The following is a 12,303-nucleotide window of genomic DNA, read 5'->3' on the forward strand; positions in this document are numbered from 1 at the left end:
ACCTCGCACTATCAGGGTCGAGACTGCGCCCCGACCCCTCTCAACTTCATTTCTGGGCTCTGACGTTTGTGGAGACGCCGGGGGTGGACCGCAGACTCCTCGCATGATCCCAGCCCCCGGCGCCTAGCGGGACGCCAGGCCAGGGGCTTAGAAACAAGTGGGGAAAATCTGACCCCGGAAGCAGTCTTGGCGCCGGTAAGGCCGCGTCTTTGGTTGCCGGGGTGCCGCCCCGGAAGTAGAGCGCGGAGGGTGGGTTCGCTTGATAGCGGGCCGCGTCCTCCCGCAGGAGCCGGAGTGGAGCTGGAGGCGGGGCCGGGGTGCGGCGCGGGGCCGCCGTGCTCCGCGCTCCTGGGCGCCCCTCCGGGCTGGACGCCCACAGGTAAGACACAGCCGCCGAGGCCATCGGCTCCCGGGACCCAGGGTGTGGCGGGGGGGGCGAGTGCGCATGCGCGAGTGATTGTGGCCGCTGGTCTACGGGGCCGCTGCCGTTGGGTTTGGATGCTGGACCCGCGTCCCTCCAGCAGCCTGCGCTGACTACTGTGCCTCTCTTCCTCCTCCGAGTTCCTGTGACTTGTTCCTCCTGATCCTTGTAATTGCATTCTTCTTCTTATTCGTTATCTCAGAATTTAATCGTTGCTGGGTTTTTTTCATTCATTTGCAATCTGTATTGTTTCTGTTGGCATCTTGCAGAGCGCGGTGTACCTGTGGGTTGAGTTCTGGGCAGGAGACAGGCGACAAGTGTTCCCTGCCCTGCTTGTCTCTCTCTGGAGAACTGGACCTAGGCATTTCTCCTCCCTGTTTCCCCATCATTAGCGGGGGGTGACGGTCGCGGTAGTCACCCTGGAGTGATTGGGGCAGTACAAGGAATTCATTCTTGAAATAAAAGTATCTTATTGTTGTAAACCCTTTGTGGTTTGCAGAGCGGTCCTTTGTTCAGGAAACATTTAATGAGCATGTTTGGGTGCTGGGTTGTGGCAGTACAAAAAGATTGGCCCTGTCCTGTGCTCAGGGAATTACAGGCACTGGTTATTAGTTAAGGTGGAGCATGGCACTGTCACCCTGAGGGGGTGAGGAGATGGGCAGAAGCAGTACAGTTGTGACCAAATGCACTGGGTGATGTAAAGTCATCGTTTATACTGTTATTTAAAGATGGCTCCTTTTCCCTTTCAAAAAAGACTAGCTGGAAAAGAAGGCAGATGTCCTAGGATCTTTCCTAATTTTAATTTTATTTTTTTTAATTTTTATTTTTGTCTTTTTACGATTTCTTGGGCCGCTCCTGTGGCATATGGAGGTTCCCAGGCTAGAGGTCGAATCGGAGCTGTAGCTGCCAGCCTATGCCAGAGCCACAGCAACCCGGGATCCGAGCCGCGTCTGCGACCTACACCACAGCTCATGGTAACGCCGGATCCTTAACCCACTGAGCAAGATCCGAGCCGCGTCTGCAACCTACACCACAGCTCACGGTAACGCCGGATCAAACCCACAACCTCATGGTTCCTAGTCGGATTCGTTAACCACTGAGCCACGACGGGAACTCCGCAGGATCTTTTTTTAAAATAGATTTTTGTTGAAACTGATTGTGATCAATATCTGGGGTAGTAGAGATGGGGCCAGAGAGGTCCCCGTTTTCCGATGACTGGACCCAGAAGAGTGAAGCGACTGCCGTGAGTGTACGTTCTTCCACCTGCTCGCTGCCCTGAGAGGTTGTGGGGGGCTTTTTTGTGGGAATAGTCGGAACTCTAGGAGGTGAAAAGCCTCCTGGCAAAGTACTCTCCTCCCAGGGTTGGAGGCCCAGGGATTCCCCGAGATGTTCCCTCTCTCAGCGGAAACCAGCTCAACTCCTGGTCTCCTGCTTCTTGCCTGAGCAAAGCTGTGGAAGTGTTTATGGCAGCTATTCCCTGTGTCTCTGCCCTGTCAGGCTGGGCTGTGCCTGCTTTACTGCTTGGCACTAAGGAACAGCACTTCGTGATGGTGCATGGAGGCAATTCATGTCTTTATTTATTTATTTTTGTCCACCCGCGACATGTGGAAGTTTCCGGGCCAGGGATCAAACCCATGCCACAGCAGTGACCAGAGCCACAGCAGTGACAAGGCTAGATCCTTCATGCCTTGATTTTTGTTAATCCATCAAATGTTGATTGAGTGCCTGCTATTACTAGACACTGTTCTGGGTGCTGGCCTTTCAGCAGGAGATAAGGTGGAACCGCATTCCTGCTCTCATGTTGTGACATATCTGTGTCGAAGACAGATTGTCACCGAGGAACCACGTACATGAACTAGACCAGTCCTTTTCAAATCTGAGTGTGGGTAAGAATCACCCGAGAGCTTGTTGAGATACAGGCCCCTGGGCCCCTGTCCCAAAGAGTCTGAATGTGTACATTATTGTGAATGCATGGCGGGGGAGCTGGAGAATTTGTATTTCTTTCTTTCTCTCTCTCTCTCTCTTTTTTTTTTTTCTTTTTAGGGCCACACGTGTGATATATGGAGGTTCTTAGGCTAGGAATTGAATCAGAGCTCCAGCTGCTGGCCTACACCACAGCCACAGCAAGGCAGGATCCAAGCCGTGTCTGTGACCAACACCACAGCTCACAGCAATGCTGGATCCTTAACCCACTGAGCAAGGCCAGGGATTGAACCTCCCTCCTCATGGGTACTAGTTGGGTTCGTGACCACTGAGCCACAATGCGAACTCCCAGAGAATCTGTATTTCCAGCAAGCCCCAGGTCATGATGCTGATGCTGCAGGTTCACGGACCACGCTTTGAGTTGCCGTGTATAACTCGTGCGCCACGGAGAAGTGGTGACAACTGGGTAAATGAAGAGGATTGAGACTGAGCCTGGGAAGGCCAGTCTGAGGAGCTGACCTTTGAGAAAGGGCTAGACGTGGGGGGAGAGCAGAGCCTTAAGACCAGATGCCACTGGGTGGGTGTGAGGAGCTGAGACAGGCAGGGGCCTGGAGAGGGATGACCAGTGGGAAGGATGCTGAGAGACAAGACCTGAGAGGCGCGAGGGCCAGATCTTGCTGCGCCAGCCCTGCCGGTCATGAGTGGACTGCTAGCTTTATTCTCAGTGCGGCGGAAAGCTGCTGCAGACTTATGAGCAGTGTCATGATTCGCTTCGTGTGTGTGAAAAGATTGGTCTGGGAGTTCCCTTGTGGTGCAGGGAATCCAGCATTGTCCCTGCAGAGGCTCGGGTTGCTGCTGTAGCATGGGTTCTGTCCCTGGCCCATGCCCCCACGTGCATCAGGCTTGGCTAGGGAAAAAAAAAAAACTGGTCTGCTGCTGGGTGGGGGATAGGTCGCAGTGGGGTGAGCTTGGGACCATGGAAGCCAGTTGGGGCCAGCTGTGGTTGTCCAGGATTTCGGGGACACTGGAAGAGAGACAGATGGATCCGGAATCTTCTGGGGGCAGAGCTTGCCTGATTTGCTGCTGGACTGGATAGTAGTCACCTCTTCCTCAGACCTTGGGCTGTTAAATCGCTTTGCCGGCCGGGCTGCCACTGGTTGATCAGGACTGTCCAGGGGCCCCTGGTCCCAGGGAGCATCATGTCTCCTGTCGCCCGCCTGGCACAGAGTGGCTGTCAGCACTGTGTGGGTGGGTAAGAAACTAGACTGTTGCTGGTCCAGATGCCCAGGGATGTCCCTGCAGAAGCCTCTCCTCAAGCTTGTCAAGGTCCTGTCTACTTGCCCCAGGCCGGGGAACCACGTTGTGTTCTTTCTCTTTTCTTTTCTTCTTGCTTTTTAGGGCCGCATCTGTGGCATATGGAAGTTTCCAGGCTAGGGGTCGAATCGGAGCTGCAGGTCCGGTGTACACCACTGCCCCAGCAACACCAGACCCTTAACCCACTGAGCAAGGCCAGGGATCAGACATGGGCCACAGCGGTGACAACACCAGATCCTTTACCTGCTGAGCCACCAGGGAATTCTGATGCTCAGGGTTTTTTTTGGTTTTTTTTGTCTTTTGTCTTTTGTCTTTTGTCTTTTTTGTTGTTGTTGTTGTTGCTATTTCTTGGGCCGCTCCCGCGGCATATGGAGATTCCCAGGCTAGGGGTTGAATCGGAGCTGTAGCCACCGGCCTACGCCAGAGCCACAGCAACGCGGAATCCGAGCCGCGTCTGCGACCTACACCACAGCTCACGGCAACGCCGGATCGTTAACCCACTGAGCAAGGGCAGGGACCGAACCCGCCACCTCATGGTTCCTAGTCGGATTCGTTAACCACTGCGCCACAACGGGAACTCCAGATGCTCAGTTTTGAAAGCAGTTGACCGAGGAGTTCCCATTGTGACTCAGTGGGTTAAGAACCCGACATAGAGTCTGTGAGAATGTGGGTTCAACCCTGGCCTCACTCGATGGGTTAAGGATCAGGTGTTGCCACAAGCTGTGGCATAGGTTATAGATGTTGGATCCAGCGTTGCAGTGGCTGTGGTGTGCGCCGGCAGCTGCAGCTTCGATTCGACCCCTGGCCTGGGAACTTCTATGTGCCGCGGGTGCAGCCCTGAAAAAAAAAGTAGTTGACCAAGTGGCTTAAAATCTGGGGCATCAGTTCATGTGAACCAGCACAGAGGTAACGTGTCAAGTTCATTACACAGTACAATTAACTCTACTTTTTTTTTTTTTTGGTATTTTAGAAGGACGTCGCAGGAAGACAATCTGCCATCAGGTATTTATCTATTTTCTTTTCCAAGGAGAAAGGCTTAGTGTTTCCCAGGGTTGGGAAGGAGGCAGCCCTGGCTTCTGTACTGTGGGGATTGGCCAGCTGGTGTCTCTGTCTGTTGACAGGTGGTCTCTGAGCCCCTTCGCTGGGCCTGGCCCTGGGGACCCACCCCTTGCCCTGCGGGCTGTCGATGGAGTCCGACAAGGGGGATACACGCACCCTGAGAGTTGTCACATGGTGTGGGACAGAGGCTGTGGGGTTGTCAGGGTTGCAGTCTCTGCTCTGCCTCTTACTCTCTGAGCCCCACTTTCCGTCTGTGAGTGGGGAGGGTCCCTGGTCCCCGGCATCAGGTGAGCCATCACCTTGGACCTGGTAGAGAAGCAGGTGCACAGACCCGCCTGGAGCCCAGCAGGCCCGCCTGAGCACCGGCTGGAAGGGAGGAGCTCCTGCAGCCGAACCTTGGGCAGCTTCCCGGGGAAGCGCTTTCTGTCTGATGCACTTGTTTCCAGGCCAGTTGGCTGTTGGGAGAACCTGCTGCCTGCCTGTGGGGTAGTCCCAGCAGTCCTGCCCAAGAGCTGCGGCTTTCTTGCCCGTCGTTCTCAGCTCTTTCACTGGGGAGGCTCAGGCCCCAAGGGAACTTGCCGGGATCCCTGTCCCCAGCGCGTCCGCGCCTCAGAGCCTCGGCTGTGGAAGGAGCCACCAGCCCTCCGCTCACTCCCCCCCAGGCTGCCTGCTCATCAGCTTCCACGCGGATTTGGTGCATTTCTGAAAAGAGGTTCTTTTGAAGGAGAGGTGGCCTTACTTGGTTTTTCCTTTTTTAACCATAAACGACTCTCTCGTCTCTTTGCTCCACACTTCACTGTGCTCTGTTCCCACATACATGAGGAAAACGCTTCACACTGTAAATGACTCATTCTTTCCCCCTGGTGTTAGGATGGTTATAACTTTATACCCTGGTGTTAGGATGGTTATAACTTTATCTGCTGGTGTTAGGGCGGTTATAACTTTAGATCCCGGCGTGTAGCGTGGTTATAACTTGTCTTAGCTTCCTAGGGCTGTAGCCTCTAAGTGCCACAACCCGGGTGGGTCCGTGAGGCCTGAACCCCGCAATCAGGGGGTTGGCAGAATCTCTGCAGCTTCCCAGGATGACGCCTTGCATTTTCCAGTTTCTGGCAAGTAGGCACAGGCATCTCTTGGCTGGTGGCAGCAGAACTCCGATCTCTGCCTTCTGCGGCACGTGGCCACCTTCCCTCTGTGTCTGTCTGTCCCTGTGTCGTCACAGGGCAGTCTGCCTGTGTGTGTCTGTGTCCACTTCTCCATCGCATAAGAGTATGTGTCACTGCGTTAAGGCCGGCCCGAAGGACCCCTTCGCAACTGCAGGGACCCTCCTTCTGAATGAGCTCATGTTTACAGCTCCCCGGGTTGGGACTTCAGCGTATCTTTGGGGGTGGGGTGGGGCACAGTTCAACTCTTGACATTTCCAGGGGAGCGACGAGGCAGGGTGAAAGGGTCTGCCCCGGGGACTTGTCCGCTCACTCCCGCAGTGAGGAGTCAGCCTTTGGCCCGCATGTGCCATGGGCTGGAGAGGACAGGGTCGGGCAGACGGACGGCGAGCTTTGCTGCAAATATGCACTCTTGACTCTGGAATCAGTGGGAAGAGAGGGAGACGGGCAACCAGGAGGGTCCCTCTCCTTGTGCTTTTATGGAAAGAATGGACATAAAGAGCTAAAGTGCAAGGGGGGAGGTTCCAAGGGCCAGCAGCGAGGCCAGGAGAGGCCTCTAGACGGTGCCGAGCAGGGAAATACTGACCGCAGTGACGGCGCTGAGGACAGCTCCCCACGGGAGGGACCCTTGAGCTGTGCCCGGCGTGGCTGGTGGAGTTGGAGAGACGCAGTGGAGAAAGGGGTGAGGTGACATCCCGTGCACAGGTTCTTGGTGGGATAGGGCTGCACGGGGGCTGGAGCAGCAGTGGGGGTCCAGCAGCTCAGAAGGCTCTGCGGGAGCCAGTGAGTAATTAACCCGGAGATTCTTGTCACAGCAGGAGCAGAGTCCAGAGCATCCTCCAGCGGGTCCTTGTCAAGTGAGAGACGCCGTTCACCAAGGGTCGTGGTTAGGCACCATTTGGCTGGGTTCACACACTGTCAGCATCTCGTGGTCTTGTGCTGTGTACCTTTCATCTGTATTACTTTTATTTTAGGTAAGAAACCGAGGCAAGAGTGGGTGAAACTGAAGAGCGATTGGACGTTGCCGTTGGCCCCAGACGTACCTATGGTAGGTCTGGCCTGAGATGTTTGCCTTGGTGACGGCTTGTTCGCCGGGTGGAGGGAGCAGGGGCCCAGGAGGAAACCTCCCGTGCTTACAGGCTCCATTTCCTGCTCAGGAGAGTGAGGCTGAGAATATGTGGAGTTTCCTGGTGGCTCAGTGAGTTAAGGATCTGACATTGTCACTGCTGTGTCTCGGGTCACTGCGGTGGCACAGGTTCAGTCCCTGGCCTGGGAATTTTCACGTGCCGCGGGCACAGCCAGAAAGAAAAAGGATGAGAATGTTCGCCCCATCTGCCTTACTGGGTTTGGGCGCGTACCCCTGGGAGCATTTTGTGAGTATTTGACTGATGTGTTTTTATGAAGTACGGATGATTTACAGTGTGTGTGAGTCTCAAGTGCCACAAAGCGGTACAGTTTTATATACACACACACACACACACACACACACACACACACACACACACACACACACACACTTTTTCAGATTCTTTTCCCTTATACTTCCCTGTGCTGTTCAGAAGGTCCTTGTTTTATTTTATTTTGGGAGGGATTTTACTAATATTTTTATTATTTATTTATTTATTATTATTATTTTTTTGTCTTTTTTCTATTTCTTGGGCCGCTCCCGCGGCATATGGAGGTTCCCAGGCTAGGGGTCCAATCAGAGCTGTAGCCACCGGCCTACGCCAGAGCCACAGCAACGCGGGATCCAAGCCGCGTCTGCAACCTACACCACAGCTCACGGCAACGCCGGATCGTTAACCCACTGAGCAAGGGCAGGGACCGAACCCGCAACCTCATGGTTCCTAGTCGGATTCGTTAACCACTGTGTCACGACGGGAACTCCTAATATTTTTATTTATTTATTTTTAAAAATTTTATTGGGGTATACTTGATTTCCAGTGTTATGTTAGTTTCAGGTATACAGGAAAATGAATCAGTTATATATACACATATATTTATTCTTTTTCAGATTCTTTTCCCATGAAGGTTATTACAAAATATTGTGTAGAGTGCCCTGTGCTATATGGTAGGTCCTTCTTGGTTATCTATTTTATATATAGTAGTGTTTATATGGGTTTTGTTTTTGGCCGTGCCCATATGGAATTTCCTGGGCCAGGAATTGAACCTGAGCCACTGCAGCAAGGCAAGCCGCTGCGGTGACAACGCCAGATCCTTAACCCACTGAGCCACAAGAGAACTCCCAAGTAGCACGCATATGTTGATCCTAAACTCCTAATTTCCCCTCCCCATCCCCATTTATGACTAAAGCACAGGAGTGTGAAGTACTGCCTGTATTATGTTGTGTCACTGCTTTTACCTCTGCGTCGTCTCCAGGTGGGAGTCCGTGATTGGTGTGAGGTCTCCCAGTAAGACTCAAGTCTGAATTGCCCAGTGTGAGCTGTGCAGCCTGGGTGGTTGTGGTATGGCTGTTATCTGGCTGGAGGGGTGGCTCTCACCGAACAGCCTGTGTCTGCAGTTGGACTCTAGGGGGCAGAAGAGGAGCAGGAATTGTTGAGGATGCAGGGCTATGCGGGCAGATACAGGCAGACCTCAGAGAGATTTGGGTCCAGACCATCCATGAAACTGAATATCCCAATAAAGCAAGACACATGAATTTTTTAGCTTCCCGCCATGTGTAAAAGTTATTTTACACTGTACTGCAGGCCGTACAGTACATTAGCAACTTATCTTAAAAATGCGTACATGCCTTAACTTAAAAATGCCTTACTGGTGGAGTTCCCGTCATGGTGCAGTGGCAACAAATCCAACTAGGAACCATGAGGTTGCAGGTTCGATCCCTGGCCTCGCTCAGTGGGTTAAGGATCCGGCGTTGCCGTGAGCTGTGGTGTAGGTTGCAGACTCAGCTCAGATCCCGCATTGCTGTGGCTGTGGTCTAGGCCGGCAGCTATAGCTCTGATTTGACCCCTAGCCTGGGAACCTCTATATGCCACCGGTGTGGCCCTAAGGAAGACAAAAGACAAAAAAAAAAAAAAAGCCTTATTGGTGTTTCTGTTTATGGCGCAGTGGGTTAAGAATCTGTTGTTGCCACAACTGTGACGTAGGTCGAAGCTGTGGCTTGGATTTGATCTCTGGCCTGGCCTGGGAACTTATATATGCTGTGGGCATGGCACAAAACAAAACAAGCTTTATTGCGAAATGGTATCCATCGCTTGAGCCTTTGGTGAATTGCAGTAGTAACATCGACGCTCACTGATCACAATGTAATATACGTGTTCGTGATAATTATGTAGTAATGAAAAAGTTGGAAGGATTAGGAGAATAACCACAATGTGACAAGAGAGCAAACGCTGTTGGAAAAAGGGCTCCCAGCCCGTGGGGTGTCCGCTCCCGCGGCGCTGCTGCCATCATGTCCGGGCAGATCGTGACCTCCGCGTGGACGTGACTGCTGAGTTACCACGCTTACGTGGCCGTGATGTGGCGCTTAGTTTGCAGAGAGCAGTTCCGTGTGTTCCTCACCTGACCCTGTGGGCATCGTCGTCATGCTGATGACGGCCAGGTTCACAGAGGACAGGGACGGGCTGCGTGGAGAGAGGTGGCCCCTCAGAGTAGGGTCTCCCTAGGTTTGAATCAAGCCACACGACTCCGTTTAGTGTCTTCTTACTCTTATCTCTGAGCCTCAGCTTCCTCGTGGATGAAATGGAGACGATGATGACGTCATAAGCTGCTTTTTGAGTGGCTCCTGGGTGCCATAGGCACTGTTCTGGATGCTTTACATGGATTCGCTCATTTCATCCTCATTATAACCTATGAGATGGGTAGATACTGTTAGCCCCATTTTACAGGTTGAGGTTAAGTAACTTGCCCAAAGTCACACCGCTGGTCAAACCCAAGCTCTGGAGCCTAGGTTTGACCACAGTCCCGCCTCGGTGGCACTGCCCGCCTTGCTGGGCAGCGCGAGGAGGGAGTGGGCCGCCGCCGCTGTGTGGAAGCGCCCGAGCTCTGCCTGGTGGATTCCGCCATAGAAGCGCCTTCTCCTTGCCTCTCCCAAGGCAACACGTCCCTTTGTGTCCATCTCCACACCGCATGCCTTTTCTGCCCTGTTCAGTTGCCCCAGAGGTGAAGCTATTACAAGTTCATGCAGGAGGTGCCTCTTTATAGAGGGCCCTCAAGGCTCTTTGAGCGCCCTGCCTGGCTTTTTTTCTTTTTTCTTTTTTTTCCTCTCTCTCTTTTTTTTTTTTTTTTTTTTGACCATGGTGTGCAGCAGCTTGATGTGGGAACTCAGTTCCTGGATCAGGGATTGAACCCAGGCTGCAGCGGCAGAATTGCTGCATCCTAACCACTAGACCAGCAGGGAGCTCCCTCCCCTGGCTTTCAAGCCTGGTTCTTCACAGAAGCCCTTCTTCCTGAAAGCCCTTCACCTTCTGCGAATGTGTACACAGAAGTGTAACAGGTGCACCCTTCTCTGGTTGGAGCTGAGGTGGGAGGCCGCCGGAATCATGGGCTGCTCGAGCTGTTTGAAAACCAGAATCCAAAGGAGGAAACAGGTCCAGAAAGGCCCGATAACTTGCTCTAGGTCGCATGGCGGTACTGGCAGGCCTGGGACCACAGTCCCTCATTCCCTCTGAATGGAGCATCCCCTCCATGCCAGGCACGGTGCCAGGCCCTGGGCACAAAGTGGTGAGGAGGAAACCTAGCTCCTGCCCTTGAGCAGAGACAGAGCTGCGGGGACGCTGGGGGCCGTGTACCTGGTCTGGAGAGTTTGAGCATCTTTGTGGAGGAAGTGGCATTCACGTAGACTGGCAGGTGAGCGGGAGGTAGCTTTGCCAGGCAGAGAGGGAGGCGGAACACTGCCGGCAGAGCTACCCAGCACGTGCCAAGGCCCTGAGGTAGAAGAGGACGTGGGCAGAGAAGTCTAGTGTGGCAAGAACCGAGCAAGTGAGGGAGAAGGTGGTACACGATGTCCCTGGGAAAGCAGGTGAGGGCCGGGGGCCTGTGTGTGTTAAGTACAGTGGGAGCCGTGCTGGATATTAAATGGAGTGACATGGTCAGAGAGACACTTAAGATCTCCCACAGAGAGAGAATGGGATGGAGCAGAAATTATCACAACATTGTGAATCAACTCTACTTCAATACCACTTTTAAAAATAGAAATGAAATAAATTTTTATAAAAGAGCGAATTGGAGTAGAGCAGGGGAGGCAGCAGGGAGATGAGCAGTGCTTTGGGGGCAGGGCGCTCAGATGGGCTGGCGGTCCCACCCACCCACCAGAAGCAGCTGGGTCGGGGCGGGGGGGGGGGGAGGTAGTCTTTCCAGATGCTTGACTCTCACAGGCCTAGGGCCTTTCCTTTGTGGCTCCTGTCACAGTTGTGATTCAGCCTGTGCTGCCTTATTTTTGGCGGGGTTGCCGGGGGAGGGTGCTTGCCTGCACCCCCAGACCTGGGAGCGAACCTCATCATAGCAGTGACCATGCTGAATCCTTGACTGCTAGGCCACCAGGGACTCTAACTTGTGTTGCCTTCATTTCCCACTTGACCAGGATTCTCAGTGTCAGTACATCTGAGGGTTTTAGGGCTGCACCTACGGCATATGGAGGTTCCCAGGCTAGGCGTCACATTGGAGCTGCACCTGCCGGCCTATGCCACAGGCACAGCAACGAGGGATCCTAGCCTCATCTGCGACCTACACCACAGCTCACAGCCATGCCGGATCCTTAACCCAGTGAGCGAGGCCAGGGATCGAACCCTCGTCCTCATGGATTCTAGTCGAGTTTGTTACTGTTGAGCCACAACGGGAACTCCCCAGCTGAGGTTTTGGGCTGGGAGACTTCTCCTGGGGGGCGCCCTGTCCGTAGGAGGGGGTTGAGCAGCATCCTCGCTTCTGCCCACTAGATGCCAGAAGCATCCCCCTCTCCCAGGTGTGACAGTCAGAATGCCTCCAGCTGTCCCTTGGGGGGTGCCTCCCCCCAGCCGAGCCCCGCAGGGGACCGCAGCTCCCCACGTGTGAGGCCTCCTTGGGGTGAGGGAGGTGGATGAAGTGTCCTGGCTCTGGGGGGGGGGTCTCTTCCAGGACGATGGCGGGGAAAGTGAAATGGGTCACTGACATCGAGAAGTCGGTGCTGATCAACAACTTTGAGAAGCGAGGATGGGTGCAGGTGACGGAAAGCGAGGACTGGAATTTCTACTGGTGAGTGTGTGCCCAGCCCGCAGCTCCAGTGGTGAGTGTGTGCAAGCCCCGGAGTTTCCAAGTTTTCCAGAGCCTGTGCCTTCGAAGCCTTGACTGCCGCTGCGGGAACAGGTCGTCCCTGCCCTGGGCTGCCTCGGGCACATCCTCATCCCCAGGCACAGGGTGGGCACGGGAGAAGGCCCCGGTTGGGGTCCGGGCTGCGGTGTCCCACACTCCTGTTCATCTCCCTGGGGCACG

At 54.0% G+C, this 12,303-nt stretch overlaps 1 protein-coding gene across 4 annotated transcripts in view; it reads left to right on the top strand.

Annotated features, from left to right (window-relative positions):
- The first annotated feature begins 212 nt into the window (after nucleotides 1–212).
- The window catches only part of TTLL1 (TTL family tubulin polyglutamylase complex subunit L1), a 34,588-nt gene continuing 22,497 nt past the window's right edge, over nucleotides 213–12,303 (top strand). For 3 of the 4 annotated variants that reach the window (XM_047786058.1, XM_047786056.1, XM_047786059.1), the window contains exons 1-4: nucleotides 232–379; nucleotides 4,629–4,660; nucleotides 6,852–6,925; nucleotides 11,950–12,066. In XM_047786058.1, the coding sequence (XP_047642014.1) occupies nucleotides 11,954–12,066 (113 nt within the window). In that variant the 5' untranslated portion in view covers nucleotides 232–379; nucleotides 4,629–4,660; nucleotides 6,852–6,925; nucleotides 11,950–11,953. Of the gene's footprint in view, nucleotides 380–4,628; nucleotides 4,661–6,851; nucleotides 6,926–7,891; nucleotides 7,949–11,949; nucleotides 12,067–12,303 lie in introns of all 4 variants that reach the window. The other variant, XM_047786057.1, reaches the window with a different exon arrangement.

The sequence above is a fragment of the Phacochoerus africanus genome, chromosome 7 (genome assembly GCF_016906955.1).
Source record: "Phacochoerus africanus isolate WHEZ1 chromosome 7, ROS_Pafr_v1, whole genome shotgun sequence".
NCBI lineage: Eukaryota > Metazoa > Chordata > Mammalia > Artiodactyla > Suidae > Phacochoerus > Phacochoerus africanus.